Source organism: Borostomias antarcticus (genome assembly GCF_949987555.1).
Source record: "Borostomias antarcticus genome assembly, chromosome: 11".
Lineage (NCBI taxonomy): Eukaryota > Metazoa > Chordata > Actinopteri > Stomiiformes > Stomiidae > Borostomias > Borostomias antarcticus.
In genome coordinates, this window is record NC_140244.1 from 15,325,875 (window position 1) to 15,348,712 (window position 22,838).

Sequence of the window (22,838 nt, forward strand, 5' to 3'; positions counted from 1 at the left end):
GAGCTAATTATATTTTCATAGTTGTCTTGTCCCATTCCTGGCATACGATCCCTCTCTCTCCCCGTTCCCCCTCTCTTCCCCAATCCCTCTCTCTAATAATTTCTATCCCCTAGTTAATTTACACCCAGGGTTCAGTCTGGCCGGCACAACCATTCCGGCGAAGGGGGAGGAGGACTTCCTTACGCTGGCCGCCTCCCGGCTCAGCCGCAGGAAACGCGTGATCGGGGCAGGAGTGGGTGTGGCCATGGTTCTCGTGCTGCTGGTCGCCATCCCTCTATTGGTCCACACCACCAAAGGGGGAGGGTCTGGAGGAGGGGGCACCCACTATGAGATGCTCGGAAGTTGCAAGATGGTATGTGACACTTTCACCCCCCCACAGGGGAGCCACGAGCTGACCGCCGTCTCCCCCCAACCCCCAGACTTCACAGGACGGAGGGGCAAGTCGGGGTACCGTGGGAGCCCTGGACTTCCTGGGCCTCCAGGTCCCAAAGGGCCTCCGGGAGAACCAGGGAGACCAGGCCCGCCCGGCCCCGCTGGCCCAGGCCCAGGCGGCTACGTTCCTTCATACTACAGCCCCAAGATCGCCTTCTACGCAGGCCTCCGCAAGCAGCACGAGGGCAGCGAGGTGCTGAAGTTTGACGACGTGGTGACCAACGTGGGGAACTACTATGAGCCCAGCACCGGCAAGTTCACCTGCCCGCTGCCCGGCATCTACTACTTCACCTACCACGTGCTCATGAGAGGGGGAGACGGGACCAGCATGTGGGCGGACCTGAAGAAAAATGGACAGGTGAGTGTGTGCGTGTGTGTGTGTGTGAGTGTGAGTGTGTGTGTGTGTCCACATGAGAGATGTTGGCAGACCATTTAGGGCTGTGTGGAATGCTACTGCTGGGTATTTATATGTGCTTTTTGGAAGATGTTTAAGGGAGCTAGATAATGCGGCCATGTTTACGGAATATTTTCGCAAATCAGTGACACTGAAGAATTTGTCAAAGATAAAGACATGGGAGAAGCAAATCAATGTTATCAATGTTTTAATGAGAATACAATAACTTAACATCACATTTAACAGTTGGATAAGAATGAGTAAGTCTTTAATATTTAATAATTCAACATCAATATTCTCTGGATATCATTAAAAGCTTTTCTAAAGTTCCCCAAAGACTGAAGTCCTGGAGGACTCTGGTAACATGAAGGAAGGCCTGCAGACTAGTTACGGCTGAATTGAGCAAGAAACTCGACTTTTAACACTTGACTAATTGTACCCCTCCTGATGTTGGAGAGAGAAAGAGAGAGAGGGGGAGAGAGAGAGAGAGAGAGAGAGAGTGAGGGAGAGAGAGAGAGAGAAGGCACTGACAGCTATGCGATCAAGAGGATAACGATCCTCCACATCCAAACATGCCACAGCTGTCTGCTGTCCTCCGAGGCTCTGGCTTTAACACTCATACATAAACAAGGACAGAAAAAACACCACTGACAAAAGCCTTTCAAGATTCCATCTGGAGATCCATGACAAGCTTGAGGAATCAGACCCTGACTGTTGAGGAAGTGCAATACTGTATATCTGGTGCAGAACACAAGAGTGACAGCCAAGGGGATTAACTAACCAGAGAGGAATGGAGACTTGTGTTGTCAAGACTCATCTCTCAAGCATCCTGTTCTATCAGACTGCATGTTACAACACAATGCAGGACAAGACATGGGGTTATGATGCAGATACAATCATTATTTAATCTAAAGTAAATAACAAAAAGGGTAACAACACAAATAAGAAAAACAGGGTGAGAATGACCCTGGGTTGAGCCATATGTCCAGCCCCACCACTTCACACAGATGCATCAATCAGGTCTCATCTGCTGCACCTAGAACACAAGAACATACACAAGGAAAACAGCACTACATGTAACACTGCATCTTTGTGGACACCAAGTTTTTTTTTATATATTTTTTTTACCCATAATTGACATTCTATATGGATGGGCAGTAATGTGTAACTGAGATGACTGTGATCCTACCAGCTCCTGCTTATTCATGAACTGTCTTCAATAATAGAATCTCCATAAAAAGGTTACAAGTAGAAATGTGTGTTAAAGGCAATGCTAACTGCAGCATCCCTTCCCTCTATGTTAGATAGATAGGAATAATAATATATTTTAATCCTTGTAATAGGAGATTTTTCAGTTTAGCAGTGGGAACAGCAAAAGGTTGGAAATACAAAATACACAATATACATTGTAGCGAATAAGCATACAAATAACAGAGAATATATACATCCATACATACAGCATGTGAAAATATAGAGTATGTACATACATAGGCCTACTGTACATCCAAACTGTATAGACATGCATAGTAATACTCATACATACATACGAATTTAGCCGAGTGAAATGCGGAGTAGTTTGTGAAACTCACTCCTCAAAGCAGCGCTGACAGTCCCTCCAAGAAGGACGTCCCTAGTGGTGCAACCGTCAGCGCGTCCGCCTCTCAGGCAGGAGAGCCGGGCTCTACTCCTGTCCTGGGGAAGCTGAAACGTATGAGTAACACATGCACACCTCCACAACACTCATAGAGTCTGATGGCCGCTAGCACAAAGGAATGCCTGAACTGTTTTGCACCTGGGTGGGATGAGCCTGTGGTTGAAGGTGCTCCCCATCTGCCACAGCTCGTCATAGAGGGGATGGGAGGGGTCGCCCAGAATAGACTTCAGTTTGTCCCTGATCCTCCTCTCCACCACAGTCTGTGCAGTTGTTGCCGCACAACAGAGCTGGCCTACCCCAAAATCTATGCCTAAACCTGACCAGCTACACCCGGTCCAACCTGGCTTCTCTTTAGGCCCTGTACTAGAAACATGATGACGGTTAGCGCCATGACTTCATGACATGACAGGTTCAAGCCTGGTTGATCCGGTTAGCGCCAGAACTCTAGGTTCAAGCCTGGTTGATCCGGTTAGCGCCATAACTCTAGGTTCAAGCCTGGTTGATCCGGTTAGCGCCAGAACTCCAGGTTCAAGCCTTGTTGATCCGGTTAGCACCAGAACTCCATGTTCAAGCCTGGTTGATCCGGTTAGCGCCAGAACTCTAGGTTCAAGCCTGGTTGATCCGGTTAGCGCCAGAACTCCAGGTTCAAGCCTGGTTGATCCGGTTAGCACCATCAGTGTCTGTAGAAGAGCCCAGCCAGCCTCATTCTCCTTGCTGCTGTCTTCCCACTCACCCTTGACCTCTCTCCATCGAGATCTTCAATACTGACGTGGCATGATTACCATTATGACACCCGTGCTGCACGTACAGTAGCATTCTGATGTAGCATCCATCCAGCGACCTCTGCAGGGAGTGGCTCAGGGTCCAGCACTCACAGCCATACAGGAAAACGGCCTCCACTGGAGCTTGGCTTGGAGGTTGGATTTCCACACGTTGCTCATGCTGTTTAGAGCTCTCCACGTGAGCACCTTCCTCACTTTGAGGTCCTGCTCCATTGAGTTGACCCATGAGCCCAAGTATTTGAAGTCCTCAACTTCCTTCAGAGCAGTACTTTCAGCTGTCACTAGGGGCAGATGTTCCACTGTGTTATAGGTGATGACCTCAATTTTCTTGCCGTTCAGTCCAAGACCCACTTTGGCACATTCCATTTCCACTCTGGTCAGGAGCTCTTGTGCTTGCCTCACGTGGTTAGATATCAGGCTGATGTCCTCGGCGTAGACCAGGTCTGTTAGGACTACAGCAGGATACCTTCTCCACCTCCTAGGTGTTATAGTGAAGCCGAGATCCTCCTCTCTACCCTGGATTGCCTGCCTCAGTGCATAGTCCAGGACTATTATAAAGAGGAAGGGTGCGAGGGTGTCCCCTTGTAACACTCCCGCCATGATGTCCAAATCCTCGCTGTTGCCGTCCGGTGTCACAACCCTTGCCCTTGTGTTTGAATACATGGTCCCTATGGCCCGTAGTAAATTGGAGGGAACACCAAGGCCTTAAGGATTTTAATCACAGCGCCTCTGTGTATTCAGTCAAATGCCTTTTTGAAATCAATAAACCACAGCACTGTTGTCATGTTGTTCTTCTTTCCCTCCTCGATGATCCTCCTTAGGGCCAAGATCTGAGTTACTGTGGACCTCACCTCTTGAAATCCAAGGTCGCAGTTCTTAAAGACCTCTGGGGGAATGCAGTCTGGCCCAGCACTCTTCCCCTGCTTCAGAGTGGATTTCACCCTGGCGAGCTCCGCAGCTGCCCATCATCAATATTGAGATTTTTGTGGGCCGAAGGTATCTCCTCCTCTGCTTCCTCCACTGTCGGGTGGGTATCTAGGAGGTTCCTGAAATGATTGAACCAAGGTTTCTCCCTCTCCTCTGGGCTTCTGCCTGCGACTTGACCTTCCTTTGCCCTTTTTCGTCCACTCATCTCGTTAATGACCTTCCAGGCAGGTTCAAGCCTGGTTTATCTGGATCACAAAGGTGGATCACATTTCACTGTGTTATATCGCCATGGTAACTTATGCTGCTTAGCTAACCTGCTCCGGGGCAGGTTAAATTCCAGATTATGGATCAAAACGTATGAAGCACTGCCCGCTGACCGATCAATTCACTTGGAAAAAGGCATATGGATGTTAAGATTCTATATGGAACTTCAGTGTGCAAATTAAAAAATAATTGCTGTGCGCTAACAGCGAGAGGTTCCTAAGAAGACTTTTTACAAACCGACAAAACCCTCTTTGGCTTTCCCCGATATCATCTGAAAAATTGCAGAATGACAGCTGCTTGTGCTTGAGCCATATTTTGCCTTGTGCATTTACAGTCCTGTAGACTGTAGACTATGCACTGGCTTTTATTAGTCTATCTGCAGTTTCATGTAGGCTGTGCGCGATGCAGAGAACCAAATAAAAACACTCATTTTTTATTCAATTTTCAAGTCTTAAATGTTAATTTATTAGACTAGCCTCCCGTTCCTAGGAACAAAGAGAAGTAGGCTACATTTTAATTGAGTTGTGATAGCACCAATGCCTGACAATCAATGACGTTATAGGCCTACTGAAATAGGCTACTTTTTTCTCCGTAGGCTTATAGCCTACTTCTCCACCTTGAGCTTCACTTTTTCCGTCTTAATAGCCTGTTTTATCTCTAGTTCCTCTTGTATAGAGACATCACATTGTCTACTCCAACCTGAAACTATTAAAAACTATAGCCTACATTTCCTTTATTTAAGCGTCCCTTGCCAGTCTAGGAGTTGCAGCTGAAAGAATAAGATATATTGATATAGGCTACAATTGCTTTACATGCCATAAGAATAGGCATAGCCCAATGATCTAGCCTACTCGTGTTCATGTGGAGGATAATGATAAAACGTAGGCAGTATTTTATCAGCTTTCCTTCCTGCCTTTGGCAGTAGCGACTGTGTTGCGCCAATAGTTAATATTTCTATAATATTGCTCCTCTTGTTTAAAATACGGTGGACGGGACTTGGTTATGCGTGTTGTTTGCCTTGTCCATGGCCGTGTCCGAATACCCATACTAAGGTATGCGATTGGTCATTTCATGCAAATAGACTACCTCCCCTTTACCGTAAACGCGCATATAGCTAGATTGGACCAGCTGGGTAGACTTAACGAGTTGATAGTCACCGTCCTAGTACCGTTTATCCGTGATTGTGGTTGTTTGATTTACTCGAGTGAGCTAGCGAAAAGTTATCCTGGATATGTTGAGCTAGCGTCGTAGTACAGGGCCCTGGTAAACTCAGGTCAATAAAGTGGTAGATTGTGCTTTGCCCTTCTGCTCATCGATTTGACAGGCTGTGTATAAAGTGCACAGTAAAGAGGACAGATGGGAAAATGCCACGTATAATTGGGACCTGGCTTGTCGCGTGTCGGCACAGATATTGTCATTCCTGTCCACTTCTGCTGTTAAATCATTCAGAGCCTTTAGATGAGATCTTCTGCCCTCCACCTGGGCTCCTTCTACACCCACCCATAGACAAGGAGACACACACACACTCACGCATGCACACACACACACACACACACACGCACGCACACACTCACGCAGACACACACACACACACACTTACGCACGCACACACACACACACACACTTATGCACACACGCACGCACACACACACACTCACGCACGCACGCACACACACACACACACAGACACACACTCACGCACGCACACCTCACCCTCCATGACCACCCCCTCCCTCCCTCCCAATCCCTTCTGGCTTGTCTATTGGCTTCCCCGTTAATTATCTTTTCCATCAACTAAATTATTTAACCCAATTCAGTATCTGCTCTGCCTTCAAAACTCCACTCCACTCAGTGAAACCACTTTGCTGTGAATAGACAAGCTCTTCACAGAAGAGCTAACCACTCTGGTCAATTAGAAAAACACAACCGGGGATAAAACCGCTAAGCTAACACAAGAGACCAAACTGGTAAACACCGAAGTTGCAGCTGTAGGAGGACGCATGTTAATGCTGAGTATTTATTGTGTGAGCGATGGGAATCGCAATGCAGATTTGAGGGAACTGGATGGGCCAGATGAGAACCCTTTCTCTAGATCTGTTGAGACTAGCATCCATCACTAATGATGACTCAGAAGTGGAGATATGTGCTGACCAGTTGAGGATGCTGAATTTGATAAAGTTGCTCTAGGTTGTGAATGTTCTCCAGACTATACAACCGACACTGTGCTTTTGTCATTTACATCGACAAGTCTTCCAGCTGACAGATGTTGGCTGTGTTGTGTGTGTGTGCTTGTGTGTGGTGTTTGTGCGTGCCAGACTGTGGCTGTGTTGTGTGTGGTGTTTGTGCGTGCCAGACTGTGGCTGTGTTGTGTGTGTGTGTGTGCTTGTGTGTGGTGTTTGTGTTTGTGCGTGCCAGACTGTGGCTGTGTTGTGTGTGTGCTTGTGTGTGGCGTTTGTGCGTGCCAGACTGTGGCTGTGTTGTGTGTTTGTGCATGCCAGACTGACGCAGAGATACAGTTGATCCGCATGGCGCCAAAGGGAGCTGGGATTAGATGGCCGTAAAGGGAGGCAGGACAAAGACAAGGGGAGGATGGAGAGATCAAGGAAGGAGAGAAAGATGGATGGACACTCAGAGGAGAGCAGACAGAGGAGGATGAGAGAGGCTTCTGTGAGGCCAGCGTGAGCGGGGCGCATCGGATCAGGATCAGGAGGACAGAGGTAGAGGAATGAAGGGAACAGAGATGGAGGGATGAAGGGGACAGAGGTGGAGGAATGAAGGGAACAGAGGTAGAGGAATGAAGGGAACAGAGGTAGAGGAATTAAGGGAACAGAGGTAGAGGAATGAAGGGAACAGAGGTAGAGGAATGAAGGGAACAGAGATGGAGGAATGAAGGGAACAGAGATGGAGGAATGAAGGGAACAGAGATGGAGGAATGAAGGGAACAGAGATGGAGGAATGAAGGGAACAGAGATGGAGGAATGAAGGGAACAGAGATGGAGGAATGCGTTGAGAGACGGAGAGAAAGAAAGAGACAGAAAGAAAGAAAGACAGACAGAAAGAAAAACAGAAAGAAAGAAAGACAGACAGACAGACAGAAAGAAAGAAAGAAAGAAAGAAAGAAGGAAAGAAAGAAAGAAAGAAAGAAAGAAAGAAAGAAAGAAAGAAAGAAAGAAAGAAAGAAAGAAAGAAAGAAAGAAAGAAAGAAAGAAAGAAAGAAAGAAAGAAAGAAAGAAAGAAAGAAAGAAAGAAAGAGGTGTTGGACTCCATTGCTGTTGGTAGATGCAGTACATGCTACAGTCCTGTTGTTCAGCTGGTCCATGGGGACATGCAGGCTTGATAGGGGATCAGCTATGGACTCTCCCTGGTTTCATGTTGAAATAGATTACCTATTCTATAGATTTATAATTTACACACACACACACACACACACACACACACACACACACACACACATACATGCTGTATACAGTACCTTGCCCTTTACAATGACGCTGGACGGCAGATTATGAATATTTATAACTCAGTATTGTGAGTGGGTTGGTCAGTTTGGAAAGGTCCATTCTTGGTCCATGGTCCATATACTTGTATGACAGGATATGATCAATCAATCAATCAATCAAAGCTTTATTTGTATAGCGCATTTCATACCCAGAGGCAACATAATGAGCTTTACAGAGAACAAGGGAGGTGGGCATACGTCCCACCCCTACATTTCCAGAAGGAAGCAAAAAAACAGTATCACCCAGGGGCCAGATAAGTGAGCTGTAAAAATTCTTCCCTGACCCCTCTCAACAAGGCGATCGAGCAAGCTCCTGGAGTATGTTTGTCTACCGGCTAAGAACATTTATAAAGCAATAAATTACATTCAATTAGATTTTCAGAGTAAGAGAGGCTAAAAACATAATGGGAGAGACATGTCAAATACTGGTGTGTGTTTGCCTTGGCCCAGGCCTAAAGCCGGAAGTGGGCTGGTGTATGTCTGTGTGTATGTGTGTGTGTGTTAACTAAATGCTACGACATCCACAGCAGACACAGGGGTGTCTATCGGACTCAGGGTGGTCTGCTGGTGACAGTGGGGCATCAACTGGACCTGGTTAGAAGATAGGAGGGAGAGAGAGAGGCACTAGGGAGAGGGAAGGCAGAACAGGGTTAGTAGCCCACAGAGCCATAAAAGCAACACAGATATTAAAACGGGCAACCTGGAGCAAGCTCCTGGAATATATTAGTCTAACGGCTAAGAACATTTATAGAGCAATAAATTACATTAAAGTACATTTTCAGAGCAAGAAAGGCTAAGAGCATCAGGTCCAGGCGTAAGCCGGATGTGGACTGATGTGTGTCTGGGTGTACGTGTGTGTGTATGATAACTAGATACTACAACACCCACAGCTGTCACGGGGGTATCTATTGAACTCAGGGTGGTCTGCGGGCAACAGTGGGGCATCCACAGGACCTGGTTAGAAGGTAGGAGGGAGAGAGAGAGGCACTAGGGGAGGCAGAAAACGGTTAGTAGCACGCTGAGTCATTGAAGCAACACAGATGTCAGAACAGAACAAGCCTGTTTCAGGGCAACCAGCTTCTGTACACTACTTGATATGCATACAGGGCATAGCAGGATATACACCAATGTATACAGAGGATTCACAGGTAGGTTTGAGGCTGCCTTTCTGTGTCTCAAGATCCTGGCTAGTGATTGTAGGCTAGGTCGAAAAGGTACGTCTTAAGATCTCGCTCGAAGATCTCCGTTGTTTTGGCACTTCTTAGGCACTCTGGCAGGGTGTTCCAGAGGTTGGGGGCATAGAAACTAAAAGCTGCCTCTCCGTGTTTCCTTGTCCTGGCTTTTGGAATTGTTAAAAGTTCAGTACCTGAGGATCTGAGTGGTCTGTTGGGCATGTACCTGACAATCATGTCTGAAATGTATTCTGGTGCGTGACTGTGGAGAGATTTATAGACTAGTAATAGTATTTTAAAGTCTATTCTAGAGTTGACAGGTAACCAGTGTAGTGATTTTAAGGCTGGTGTGATGTGTGCCCTTCGTCTAATCTTAGTGAGGACTCGTGCTGCAGCATTCTATATCATTTGTAGCTTAGAGATTGCTTTCTTTGGTAGGCCTGTAATGGATTTTTAACTGATCTAGTCAAAAAGGATTTGCCAAGATTCGCTCAAAAAGGTCAAGTCTGGTTTATTGAGAAAACATACGAGCGCAAGGACTTCAGGACAACGCACGTGAGTGGTTTATCCAAGTGAAGTGCCCCAGTCTGGTCTTGCGCAGCCTTATATTCAAGCAATACACAGGTATGGCGCTTCCAGGATGTGATTGACTAACCCATTGTACACGTCATATTAAATGGCAGGCGTCATCAACAGTGGTCGAGAATACAGACACGTGACATGAGAAAAGACGGTAATTCTTGCAGGGACAATGGGACAAAGGGTGGTTATTCTGGAGCAGACAACGTCTAGGTGTCTCGACCTCCTGGAGAGGTCATCCTGTCTATGTGAAAGGTTGAGGGAGGTGGTGAATTACAAAGGATGTGGTGAAACGTGAAACTATAATTTCTATGACAGGCCTGATAGTAGAGCATTGCAGTAGTCCAGTCTGCTTGTGTTGAAAGCATGCATTAGTCTTTCGGTGTCAGCCTGAGAGAGAAAGGGATGACTCCAAAGACTTGCATACAGAACCTGTTTCTACACGTCATCTCTTAAGCATCCTGCTGTATTTAGCGTATTGGAGGTAGGGACCTCAAAGAGACATTTTGAGGGCCAATAAGTCAAACGAAACGCTGCACTCAATTACCATCAAACTGGAGTCGAATAAAGAAACAGGCTGGTATGAAGATGTTTTGTTTTTTCTCATATTCACCTGTGATGAGATGCAAGTCCAAATGAACTCAATCAGTAAATTAATTTATTTGATTGATGTGCCAGTGGCCAATTTGTGGTGACAGAGATGAACAGACTGTAAACATTTCACTCTCACTTCGTTGGCCATGATATGGCTGCTGTCAGACTAAGCAGCTTGTAATTACACTGTTGTGGAGGAGGTGTTATTACAGGCTTCAACCTCATATCTTTTACTGGGAAGTTAATGAAAATACTTTTTTTATATTTTTTCCTCACTTACGGTGCGTGACGGAGCTGTATTTTAGAGCTGGCGCTGTTTTCTCATTGTTTACGATCAGTAATGAGCTCTAGGGCGCTAAAGAGACGAGAGCTGTGTTCCAAGCACTTTTTAGCGCTATAGTGCCGTGAGCTCTAGGCTTTTTTGGTAGTTGAAAAAAGTTTTACTTTTTTAGCTAGAGCGCAGGCTGTAAAAGGCCGCTCTGATGACGACAGTGGTCGGTTTTTGGCAAAACTGCAGAGACAGCGAACGTTAGCACTAGCTAACATTAACTAGCTATCTTAACTTGGCTAGTTAATATGCAGTCTGCAAAAACATGAAACTCGTTGCTAACGTAGCTGTAAAACGTCGGTAGCTCTAAACTCCAGCTCTAGTGCGCTCTACGCAGCTGCAAGCTTGGCGCTGTTCAGATACATACAGCTCGTTGGTGGACACACAGCCTTAGTACCCTGTGTAAAGTGACTCATGTGACTGCTGGAAATGGTTTGAGCTAGTTCATATTATTTTTAGTGTCCAATGATACTGTACATCCAATGATAATTCATCCATCTCATGGAGGTCTTCATGAGATGTATTTAGTTGGCAATTCTTCCATATCTCCCTCTTTTTTATTTATATCTAGATAGATAGATAGATAGATAGATAGATAGATAGATAGATAGATAGATAGATAGATAGATAGATGGATAGAACTTTAATATCTGAGGGGAAAATTTGACGTTTCGGGGATTATTAAAGTTAATCTCTGTAAAATACTAGCAACACACAGTATAATGAACAACCATGCACAAATATATATCCCCGAACATTTTGCAGCATTCTCTTTCTCTCAGACTCAGACACACACACACACACACACACTTATTTATTTATTTGGTTTGTTAGCAGGATTACTCAAAACCTACCAGATCAATTTTCATGAATACGGTGGAGGGGTGTGTTGGCCTCTGGACCCGGACCCTGGGCCCGTGCAGGGAGAACCCCAGACAGACAGACAGACAGACAGACAGACAGACAGACAGAGAGACAGACAGACAGACAGACAGACAGACGGGCAGACAGACAGACAGACAGACAGACAAAGAGACAGACAGACAGACAGACAGACAGGCAGACAGACAGACAGACAGGCAGACAGACAGACAGACAGACAGACAGACAGACGGACAGGCGGGACACGTTTGGCACTCGGCCGTTTATTGAAATCTAAAATAATGATAAGGGGGAGAAATGGTTGCCCCAACTAAAAGGGAAGGTGCAAACTAATGGGGGGAATGTAGGATGCGAGTGTGTTTAGTAGGAAATGGGATGTGTAAACCAGAGGGGTGCAGTGTGGTGCCAGTTTGGGGATCAGTGACTAAAGCGTTGTATATGTGCGTGTGAGGACCTGAGGGACGAGGGCTGTCAGGAGTGGCTGGGGGGAGGAGGCGGCCTGGTGGCGGAGCGGGGCCAGAGCGGAGGCGGAGCGGGGCCGGAGCGGGGGCGGAGCAGGGCCGGAGCGGGGCCGGAGCGAGGCCGGAGCGGAGGCGGAGCGGGGGCGGAGCGGGGCCGGAGGAGCGGGGCCGGAGCGGAGGCAGAGCGTGGCGGTGAGCCGCGGAGCGGGGAGACGGAGTGAAGGGGAGCCCCTGGAGGAAGGGGCGCGGCTGGTCCAGACTGGAATGTGGAAAACGGCGAGGGAAGTCCGGGGGGAACAGGGAGCGGAGTCCGGGAGCGATGAGTCATGGCGTGGGGGCGGAGATGGGGAGACGCGGTGGCGTGAGGACGCCAGCCGAAACCTTCGGAGTGAAAGGGAGAAAAACACGGGAAAATTAGTCCACAGCAAAAAAAACTCACGCACCAACATCCGTGCCTCAGCCTCTCTGGCGGGGGGAGGGGGAAGTCTGTGCCTCCGGGTAGCGCGCCTCGCTAGCCCCGCCACGTCCCGCCACGCCCAGAGCGACTCAACTCCCGCACTGGACCCGAAGTACGAGCCGGGCCCACAACAGTTAGAAACATTACATTTTGGAGCCCACAAGCCGCCCAACCACAGCCGGCTATTCACCTCCATTCATTTTTTGGACCATTCATTGTCAATGGGGAGAATTGAAACGGACATATCTGGACATGGGAAGGTTACAGAGACACGGGGTTTGGACTGGAATAAAGTTCCCAACCAAACAAATTCAGCAATATCAAACGCGTCTTGCTCACACGCTCGTGTGCGCACACAGAGCCACGACATGCACTCATGGGCGGAGGCCTGTACTCTCTCACCATTTCTAGTTGAAAATGTTATGGCATTACCAGACATGCTTTTCTCAAGGATACTCAGTAAAGGCTAAAAGAATGGCGTGAACTCTTGACCTCTTACATTTATATAATAAGACAGTTTTAGGCACGTAGCTACTGAACAATTTTCAAATCATACCCTCCATGACAGTTCAATCAGTTATGATAATTCCAGCAGACTCTCAAAATAGTGAGAGTGATCCAAAAATCGAAAGGGTCAAAATAGTAATAGAAGGCAACTTAGCTACCGCAAGTCTTTATAAATGTGAAAATGTGTGTGTGTGTGTACTGTATAGCATGTCCATGAGTATCTATGTGTGTGTTTGTAAGTGACGTACATGTTTCTTGTAACAGACTACATTGTAAGAATACCACTAATATTTGCCGTTTCAGAAAAGTCAACACAGGTCAGCAGATTGTCCACCACTGACTAAGTGGAACATTCCCTCCCTCACCTCCACTGCTCAGCCTCAGCGGTGTCTCTGCAGGTAGACCAGCACTCAGCTCAAACCCCTTCATGTCCAATTAAAGTGTCTCCTGCCCTCGAAGGCTTCAGCCTAGAGCCAATTAGAGACTTTCTAATCAACATCTCAACACCTTAGATCCAAAGTGTCATGCCAATATATTAGCATTTAGCATGCCAATTAAGGTGCAGATTCCCTATTCGTCCGTTTCCCGAGCTGTAGTGTAAAGTACACCTTAACCTTGTGCACTGGGGGGGAAGGAGTGTGTGAGGCACTGCAGCGTTTTTTTTTTTAAATGTGCCACTTCCATCTCCTCCTCTCTATTTCCACCCCCCCCCCCTGCTCTGCCTGTAGTGGTCCCTCAGGTGAGTTTAGCAGATCCCTCTCCATCGCCCCGCTCCGCTCTGAGAGGTCTGTACATCACGCTGAATGAATCCTGTCACTTTTATTACCCCAGGAGCAGAGCAGGGTACCACTGAAAAACACAAAATATATATAACAGACTGCATGGACCCCACCTCCCCCGTCTCATTCCTAAACCCCCCCCTCAACTCCCCTCCCCGAAATAGGCTCGCTTGATCAGTTTGTTAACCCCCCCCCCCCCCCCCGGTCCAGTCTGGCTCCTCACTCTCATCCTGTGCCTGGACTGTTAAAGCGCATGCAGCTGCTCTGTCCTCTGTGCCCTCTTTCTCATTTCTGTCACTAGCCCATTTCTTCAGCGTTTCTCTCACCTCTCTCTCTCTCTCTCTTCTCCCCCCATACCACCGCTCTCTCTCTCTCTCCCTCTCTCTCTCTCTCTCTCTTCTCCCCCCCATACCACCGCTCTCTCTCCCTCTCTCTCTCTCTCTCTCTCTCTTCTCCCCCCATACCACCGCTCTCTCTCTCTCTCTCTCTCTCTCTCTTCTCCTCCCCATACCACCGCTGTCTCTCTCTCTCTCCCTCTCTCTCTCTACTCCCCCCCATACCACGGCTCTCTCTCTCTCTCTTCTCCCCCCCCATACCACTGCTCTCTCTCTCTCTCTCCTCCCCCCATACCACCGCTCTCTCTCTCTCTCTCTCTCTTCTCCCCCCCATACCACTGCTCTCTCTCTCTCTCTCTCCTCCCCCCCATACCACCGCTCTCTCTCTCTCCGTCTCTCCTCCCCCCCATACCACTGCTCTCTCTCTCTCTCTCTCCTCCCCCCCATACCACCGCTCTCTCTCTCCCTCTCCCCCCCCTCCCATACCACCGCTCTCTTGCCTCCTCCTAGCGAGCAGCGTCTCCACGGGGCCATCAGATCTGTTCCAGTTTTGTCCAACATTTCCTCGACTGGTCGACAAACGATTCGACTAGAGTTCAAATTTTAATTCACATTCCTCTCCACGCTTTCCCAATGTCTGTGTTCTACTTTCCTCTTATCAATCAATCAAATCAAAGCTTTATTTGTATAGCGCATTTCATACCTTGAGGCAACACAATGCGCTTTACCCCTCTCTCTCTCTCTTTGTCCTTCGCTCCCTCTCTCCCCCTCTCCCTCTCTCCCTCTCTCCCTCTCTCCCTCTCTCCCTCTCTCCTCCTCTCCCTCTCTCCCCCGGTTCCTCTCTCTGGTCCTGTGTGATGGAGCCACAATAAACTGTAATGGAGGGTGGAGGCAGCGTGCTCCCTGTAATAGGGGGGGCGGGGGGTGGGGGGTGTGGAGGCAGCGTGCTCCCTGGTCCGTCCCGTGGGCGCCGGCGACCCCCTAGCAGCGTGTTCCCTGGTCCGTCCCGAGGGCGCTGCCCCCCCCCACTAGCAGCAGCTCTTGTCAGAGCGCCATCGGCCCAACAGACAGAAACTCGCTCCCTTGTCCTTATCAATCTCCACTGCTGTTGACAACAATCCTGATTTTCCTTTCTCACTCCCCCCCCGTCCCTCTCCGCTCTGCTGGTGAAACAGGGTTACCTAACCTAACCTAACCCTAACAGACAGGGTTCCTTCTGCCTGGCGTCTGGAATCAGGAGCTTCCCCGTCGGTCTGTATCTATGTCACGGGACTCTGGGAGGTTTAAATAACCTGCTGGAATTAAGAAGGCAAGATCATTAGTTAATACACATTTCATATACATACTTATTTCACATACCTGTACATATTTCACATTTAAGTGATATTGATTTCTTGACAGTTGATTATTGTTGATATTAGTCGCAGGCTCAAAAACAACAACCCTGTTTGAATTAAATTACAGAAATCCCTTTCTGCTTTTTGTAATAATGAGAACAAGCGCTCATAGGATTATTTCACCAGTTTGGTATTTAAATGTTTTTAAATGTTTCATCATGAAGCAGGAACACAGAATTACTGCTGAGCCACAGGCTTATAAAGAATGAGCAGCTATGCATTCATCATAAACATTACACACAAATGTCAGCGACTGCATATATTTTCTGGTGTTTGAGCCTGGCTGGAGTAACGTCCCCTATGCAACATATCAGAGGAACCATAAATAACAGCCTCCTTAGTGCTAGCACATATAATTAGCTGAATGGCATGTTTATAGGGTCATTGTGGGGAGGAGGGGTCAGCCGATGGCCCGATAGCATCTCGCTCCGTCATCGGACAGCGCCTGCCTCTCACTTCATCCTCACGCTGGTAGGTTGAATACAAGCTGGCTGAACGTTTTTAGAGCTACAACACATGGTTTGACGTGTTCAGTCACATAACTTTTCATGGAATGAGAATTTAACAAACTATCTGGACGGGCTGGCTATCAGGCTAGAGTATTAGGACAGGTCCCACACCACGCTGTAGCCAAGAGAGACGGGGACAGAGAGACGGGAGAAACTTACCAGGACAGAGAGACAGGGGAAACTTACCAGGACATGTTTACCAGGACATATTTACCAGGACATATTTACTAGGACATATTTACCAGGACATGTTTACTAGGACATATTTACTAGGACTTATTTACTAGGACATATTTACTAGGACATATTTACTAGGACATGTTTACCAGGACATATTTACTAGGACATGTTTACTAGGACATATTTACTAGGACATATTTACTAGGACATGTTTACTAGGACATATTTACTAGGACATGTTTACAAGGACATGTTTACTAGGACATATTTACTAGGAAATGTTTACCAGGACATATTTACTAGGACATGTTTACCAGGACATATTTACTAGGACATATTTACTAGGACATGTTTACTAGGACATATTTACTAGGACATGTTCACTAGGACATGTTTACTAGGACCTGTTTACCAGGACATGTTTACCAGTACATGTTTACTAGTAAAGCGCAGAGCATGTCAGCTGATTAGTGTCAGTGGAGCATGTAGAGGCAGCCAGTCAGGCTGTGTGTTCTCATCTGTCTGAATCCACACTGCGTCCTCATGGGAGACATGCCTCTCACTGAAGGAGACATACAGATAGATAGTCCAGTAATAGATCAGAACAGTGTACTAGATAGTCCAGTAATAGATGAACAGTGTACTAGATAGTCTAGTGATAGATAGATAGATAGATAGATAGATAGATAGATAGATAGATAGATAGATAGATAGATAGATAGATAGATAGATAGATAGATAGATAGATAGTGTACTAGGTGGTCTAGTAATTGATAGATAGTGTACTAGAGAGTCTAGTAATACATAGATAGTGTACTAGATAGTCTAGTAATAGATAGATATTGTACTGGAGAGTCTAGTAATAGATATAGTGTACTAGATAGTCTAGTAATAGATAGATAGTGTACTAGATAGTCTAGTAATAGATAGATAGTGTACTGGAGAGTCTAGTAATAGATAGATAGTGTACTAGATAGTCTAGTAATAGATAGATAGTGTACTAGATAGTCTAGTAATAGATAGATAGTGTTAGATTCATAGATACATCTCTTTACTGCCTCGCCGGAGGTACAGAAAACCCTAGAAGATGAATAAATCCTATCAGAGATGTTATTGACAACAGCGTGCATGAGACCAAACATGGATGTATTAATAGAACTAACCCTAACCCTAGACCAAACATGGATCCTCATGAGACCAAACATGGATCCTCATGAGACCAAACATGGATGTATTAATAGAACTAACCCTAACCCTAGACCAAACATGGATCCTCATGAGACCAAACATGGATCTATTAATAGAACTAACCCTAACCCTAGACCAAACATGGATGCTCATGAGACCAAACATGGATCCTCCATGAGACCAAACATGGATCCTCCATGAGACCAAACATGGATTCTCCATGAGACCAAACATGGATCCTCCATGTGACCAAACATGGATCCTCCATGAGACCAAACATGGATCCTCCATGAGACCAAACATGGATCCTCATGAGACCAAACATGGATCCTCATTCCATGACCTGCAGCCACTCTTCCATGAGCCCGTCTGACCGCTGCAGCCTGTTCTGCTCTGTTCTGTTCTGTTCTGTTCTGTTCTGCTCTGTTCTGTTCTGTTCTGTTCTGCTCTGCTCTGCTCTGCTCTGCTCTGCTCTGTTCTGTTCTGCTCTGCTCTGCTCTGTTCTGCTCTGCTCTGCTCTGCTCTGCTCTGTTGTGCTCTGCTCTGCTCTGCTCTGCTCTGTTCTGCTCTGTTTTGGTTCTGTTCTTCTCTGTTCTGTTCTGTTCTGCTCTGCTCTGCTCTGCTCTGTTCTGTTCTGTTCTGTTCTGTTCTGTTCTGTTCTGTTCTGTTCTGTTCTGCTCTGCTCTGTGGCCCCACTCACTGTGACTGTGAGGAGTTACTGAGGAGTGGGGCCATTAGGGAGGGAGCTGCCAGGCCTGTTCCACTACCAATTACCCCCCCCCCCCCCCCCCCCCTATAAGCCCTGTGGCCCGGCCCCACGCATCTGGAGTTTGGGAGGGGGGTTGGGGGGTAGGGGGGGCGAGGAGGTCCTGAGAGAGCTGCCACAGCAGCGCGCCGTTAATCAATCCGGTTTAGAGCGGACAGGGATGCGCTTAACCAGCGCTCCCGCCAACACGGCCACGGCGGAGAGAGACGCGCGTGACCGGCATCTCATTCTGGGGGAGAGGAGCAGAAAAGATGGATAGATGGGCCAGAATGGAGAGATAGAGAGGGAGGAGGAGGGATGATGGAGGGATGATGGAGGAGGGATGATGGAGGGAGTGTTGGGGCGTCCAGGGAGAGACAGAACAATTAATAGAGTGATGTGTGTTGAATTGAAAACAAAAGCGAACATATCGATTCACTCGGGTCTTTGGCAGGTGAAACAAAATGCTTGTGGAATAAGCTGCAGCCTACACGAAAAAAGATTGCCTATTACAAAAACTCCATTGGGTAATATGCTAAATTTATGATATGGACCAAAAAAAACTTCCTCATTATAGTGAGAAAGGTTGAGGAGAAATGGTTAGTTAGGTGCAATCGGATATGTCTAACTTGTCTAACAGATGATTTGGGGGGCGGGGGATGTTGACAGGTAGACATGAGGGAACAGCCTATCAGTGCCCAGACCCACATCCAGATCGGGAGACAAGGATGGAGTGAGGGAGGTTTTCATTTATGCATTCATTAATATGGATGAGCTTGTGCGTTTTATTTTGTAGGATTAAATGGATCCCATGCTTGAATAGTTGGTTCTTCCACGATGGTGCTATTCATTATAAGCAGCTTTGGTCATTGGGGCCACAAAACACTTAATTGAGAATAAGCACAACTTTAAAATGTAGTGAAGCGCATTACAGCTTATTTGTAAACACATCGTACCCTGTAATGGCTTGGACATGCAGCAGAGCTAAACAATGGATGATACACAACTAGCAAACTACGGAGTAATTCTTATACTGTAAGCAGTTTCTGAGGTCCGTGCTAAATCCAGAGCATTGATTTTGGTGTTGTCTGATAGGCTATTTATCTAAATTTAATCAACTTAACACAGACTTACCAAAGGCATTGATATTTTTATTTGAAGCCATCGCAAAAAAAAAAGTTTTAAAAAAAGTAAATAAAAAAAATATAAAAAAAGTAAGCCTACTGTAGTAATTATTTGTGCCACTACAAAATTCTAAAAGCACACTAAACTACAGTTACAAATGATTTTGTCACTATGAAAGGTCTCGGCTATGTAAGGATCTGAATCTGAGATCTAAATAGATAAAGAAAAAAAAAAAAAAAAAAAATCACAATTCTTCCTGACTGTGGTTCATCTGCTGGAGAGCAGCCAGACAAAGACAGGGACCACCTGAGACAAGCATGAGGAAGGGCTGCCCATTTATCACATCAGCACCAGAGGTTGGGTAGAGAGAGGGCTGGCAGAGAAAACAATACAAGGTTTAGCCGACTTTTTGTCTAATTAACCTAATTTAAAAATGCTTGTTATTTGTCAGTGCTTAAAAAAGCACTGGCAAATGAAGAGTCACGATTCGAAGGTTTCTGTAAATGTTTTGGCTGTGTGTGTGTGTGTGTGTGTGTGTGTGATAAAAAAAAGATTTAAAATATAATGACTTTTTTCCCCGGCGGACCTCGTTATACAAGTGTTCACCCTGTTTGCCCATCTAGACATGGATCCTCCGCTGACCCATGTCCTCCCTGACACCATCTAAACTGTAAACAATCAGGGAATGTCCATCAAAGCCTCCTCCAGACCAGGCTGAGGGCGGTGAGCGCAGGCCGCTGCTCTCAGCAGAGGCTCGGGTCAGAGGTCACCACACACCTCATCTATTCAGCCGCTATGTGCCCATTGGACAGGAAGGCCTGACATTTTGCCAAGACCCCGGAGGGAAGCAGGAAATAGTAGCCTCTGCCATGGTCCAGAGAAAGGGAGAGTGAGATAGAAGGAGAGAGGAAAGAGGCAGGCTAATCAAAGTAAGTGATGAAAGAGAAGATTGGAGACAACAGAAAAAACAACAGAAAGATATTCACCATTTTTGGAGTTTAAAAAAATACTATCACGTCATTTTATATCTTTCGTTAGAATTATGCTGCCTTCCTTTTGTATTGGAAACATCGGGATTCTCAAAGTTGATGTCAAAATCGTCATCAAATACGTCCCCTGAACTCCCATTTTACTTGGGATATATCTACGTAGATCTACCCCGACTTCATTTACATCAGCTGCTGACGTAGCTGCTGACGTCAATCAAGATGGCTACTCTGTGAATCAACAATAAGTGAAAGCTGTAATAAGGCTGTTTATTAGCGCTTGTCTTATGTGGGTTTCATTAAATCAGTCCAACCTCTATCAGGGGACAATGTTGCTACGAAGTTCGTATGCGCTAAATGGCCTAGTCCGTTTATATAAACATATATATATATATTATATATTCGTTCATAGTCAGTTTATATACATTATATATATATATATATATATATATATATATATTCGTTCATAGTCCGTTTATATAGATTATATATATATAGATTTCTTCATAGTCATAGTTGTCACAGACGTATTTTAGATTTGAGCTGTGGCCGGGACACTAAATGCGAGCGCGCGTAGTGCATGAGCAGATTTTTTGGGGCACTATATAAAATAAAAAAACATAGTCTACATTTGAACTACAGTCAGATATAATTATCTTGATGGCTGGTTCTTTAACCTCCTGAACTGATGGTCATGCATTTGACCCACATGTGCACTTGCTGCATACAAATTAATAACAACTTATAGGGTTAAAAACCTAACTTACCTAAACATTACATGTCTGGTTTGTTTACTAACTTTATGCAATTCAGTAGGTGAGGGAGCCTCTTCGTGGCTCAAGTCTTGCAGTGTTTGCAATGGCAGGCAAGTCGTTGCCGTTAATACGGGATTGTCCCGTATTGAAAAATAAAAATCACTTTGAATGCTGAATCAATAGCCTACTGGATGTGAGGGTCTCGCCATATTCATATGCACAGAACTGTAGGGTTGACGGGGGCTTTGAACTTTGTCGCGCAATCAAATTCGTTTGTGTACCAAATTATAGCTGGGGACAGTTCAGTAGTGTCTGAATATTGACGGGGACATGTCCCCTCCTAAATTCTACGCCCATGTTCGTTGTTATCAACTGGTACAACTAACAATAGCTGACAATGGCTAACTTGGATAGAATTGCATAAGTGGGTGGAAGTGTTTTGTTGTGTTTTGTTTCTTGAACGCATTCAACTGGGATATGACGTTATTCTGGGCGCCAAATCCGAAGCTCTGATACAAAAGGAACACAGTAGAACACAGCATCCCAGTGTTGGAGGGAAGGCGGCCATGTTGGAGAGGGGATGGTAACCCAGAGGAATGAGCTGGAATCCTCCCTTATTCCCCCACTGTTCTCTACCTCACCTCTGCAATTAACATTTAGATGATGGCCATGATGATGGCTCTGCAGGCCATGATGGCCAGGGGGCTAGTTCATCAGAGCAGAGCCTGTCTGGGGGGGGCGTGGGTGGTTTGTGGGGGCAGGAACCTGGCAGGGGACAGGTGGAGTGTACAGGGAAAGGATCTGACTGGTCTAGGTTAACCTTGACATATCTCTCTCTTTCTCTCTCTGCCTCTCTCTCTCTCTCTCTCTATCTCTCTCTCTCTGCCTCTCTCTCTCTCTCTTTGCCTCTCTCTCTCTTTCTCTCTCTGCCTCTCTCTCTCTTTCTCTCTCTGCCTCTCTCTCTCTCTTTCTCTCTCTGCCTCTCTCTCTCTCTTTCTCTCTCTGCCTCTCTCTCTCTCTCTGCCTCTCTCTCTCTCTTTCTCTCTCTGCCTCTCTCTCTCTCTCTCTCTCTCTCTCTCTCCTTCCCTCTCTCAGGTGAGGGCCAGTGCAATAGCGCAGGATGCAGACCAGAACTACGACTACGCGTCCAACAGCGTGATCCTGCACCTGGACGTGGGGGACGAGGTGTGCGTCCAGCTGGACGGGGGGAAGGTCCACGGAGGGAACACCAACAAGTACAGCACCTTCTCCGGGTTCCTCATCTACCCCGACTGACCCCCGACCCCTGACCCCGAGAGACACGCCCCCATCCACACCAACAAGTACAGCACCTTCTCCGGCTTCCTCATCTACCGCGACTGACCCCCGACCCCTGACCCCGAGAGACACGCCCCCATCCACACCAACAAGTACAGCACCTTCTCTGGCTTCCTCATCTACCCCGACTGACCCCCGACCCCTGACCCCGAGAGACACGCCCCCATCCACGCCAACAAGTACAGCACCTTCTCCGGCTTCCTCATCTACCCCGACTGACCCCCGACCCCTGACCCCAAGAGACACGCCTCCATCCATACCAACAAGTACAGCACCTTCTCCGGGTTCCTCATCTACTCCGACTGACCCCTGACCCCGAGAGACACGCCCCCATCCACACCAACAAGTACAGCACCTTCTCCGGCTTCCTCATCTACCCCGACTGACCCCCGACCCCTGACCCCGAGAGATACGCCCCCATCCACACCAACAAGTACAGCACCTTCTCCGGCTTCCTCATCTACCCCGACTGACCCCCGACCCCTGACCCCGAGAGACACGCCCCCATCTACACCAACAAGTACAGCACCTTCTCCGGCTTCCTCATCTACCCCGACTGACCCCCGACCCCTGACCCCGAGAGACACGCC

The 22,838-nt window shown here is 46.9% G+C and overlaps 1 protein-coding gene across 1 annotated transcript; it reads left to right on the forward strand.

Annotated features, from left to right (window-relative positions):
• Positions 1-241: 241 nt before the first annotated feature.
• On the forward strand, positions 242-22,206 carry c1ql4b (complement component 1, q subcomponent-like 4b; the record flags this gene model as incomplete). The annotated part of the gene is made up of 2 exons (XM_084445600.1): positions 242-790; positions 22,027-22,206. Exons 1-2 carry the CDS (start codon positions 245-247, stop codon positions 22,204-22,206), a joined length of 726 nt encoding a protein of 241 aa, XP_084301726.1. The 5' UTR covers positions 242-244.
• Between the last annotated feature and the right edge of the window lie 632 nt (positions 22,207-22,838).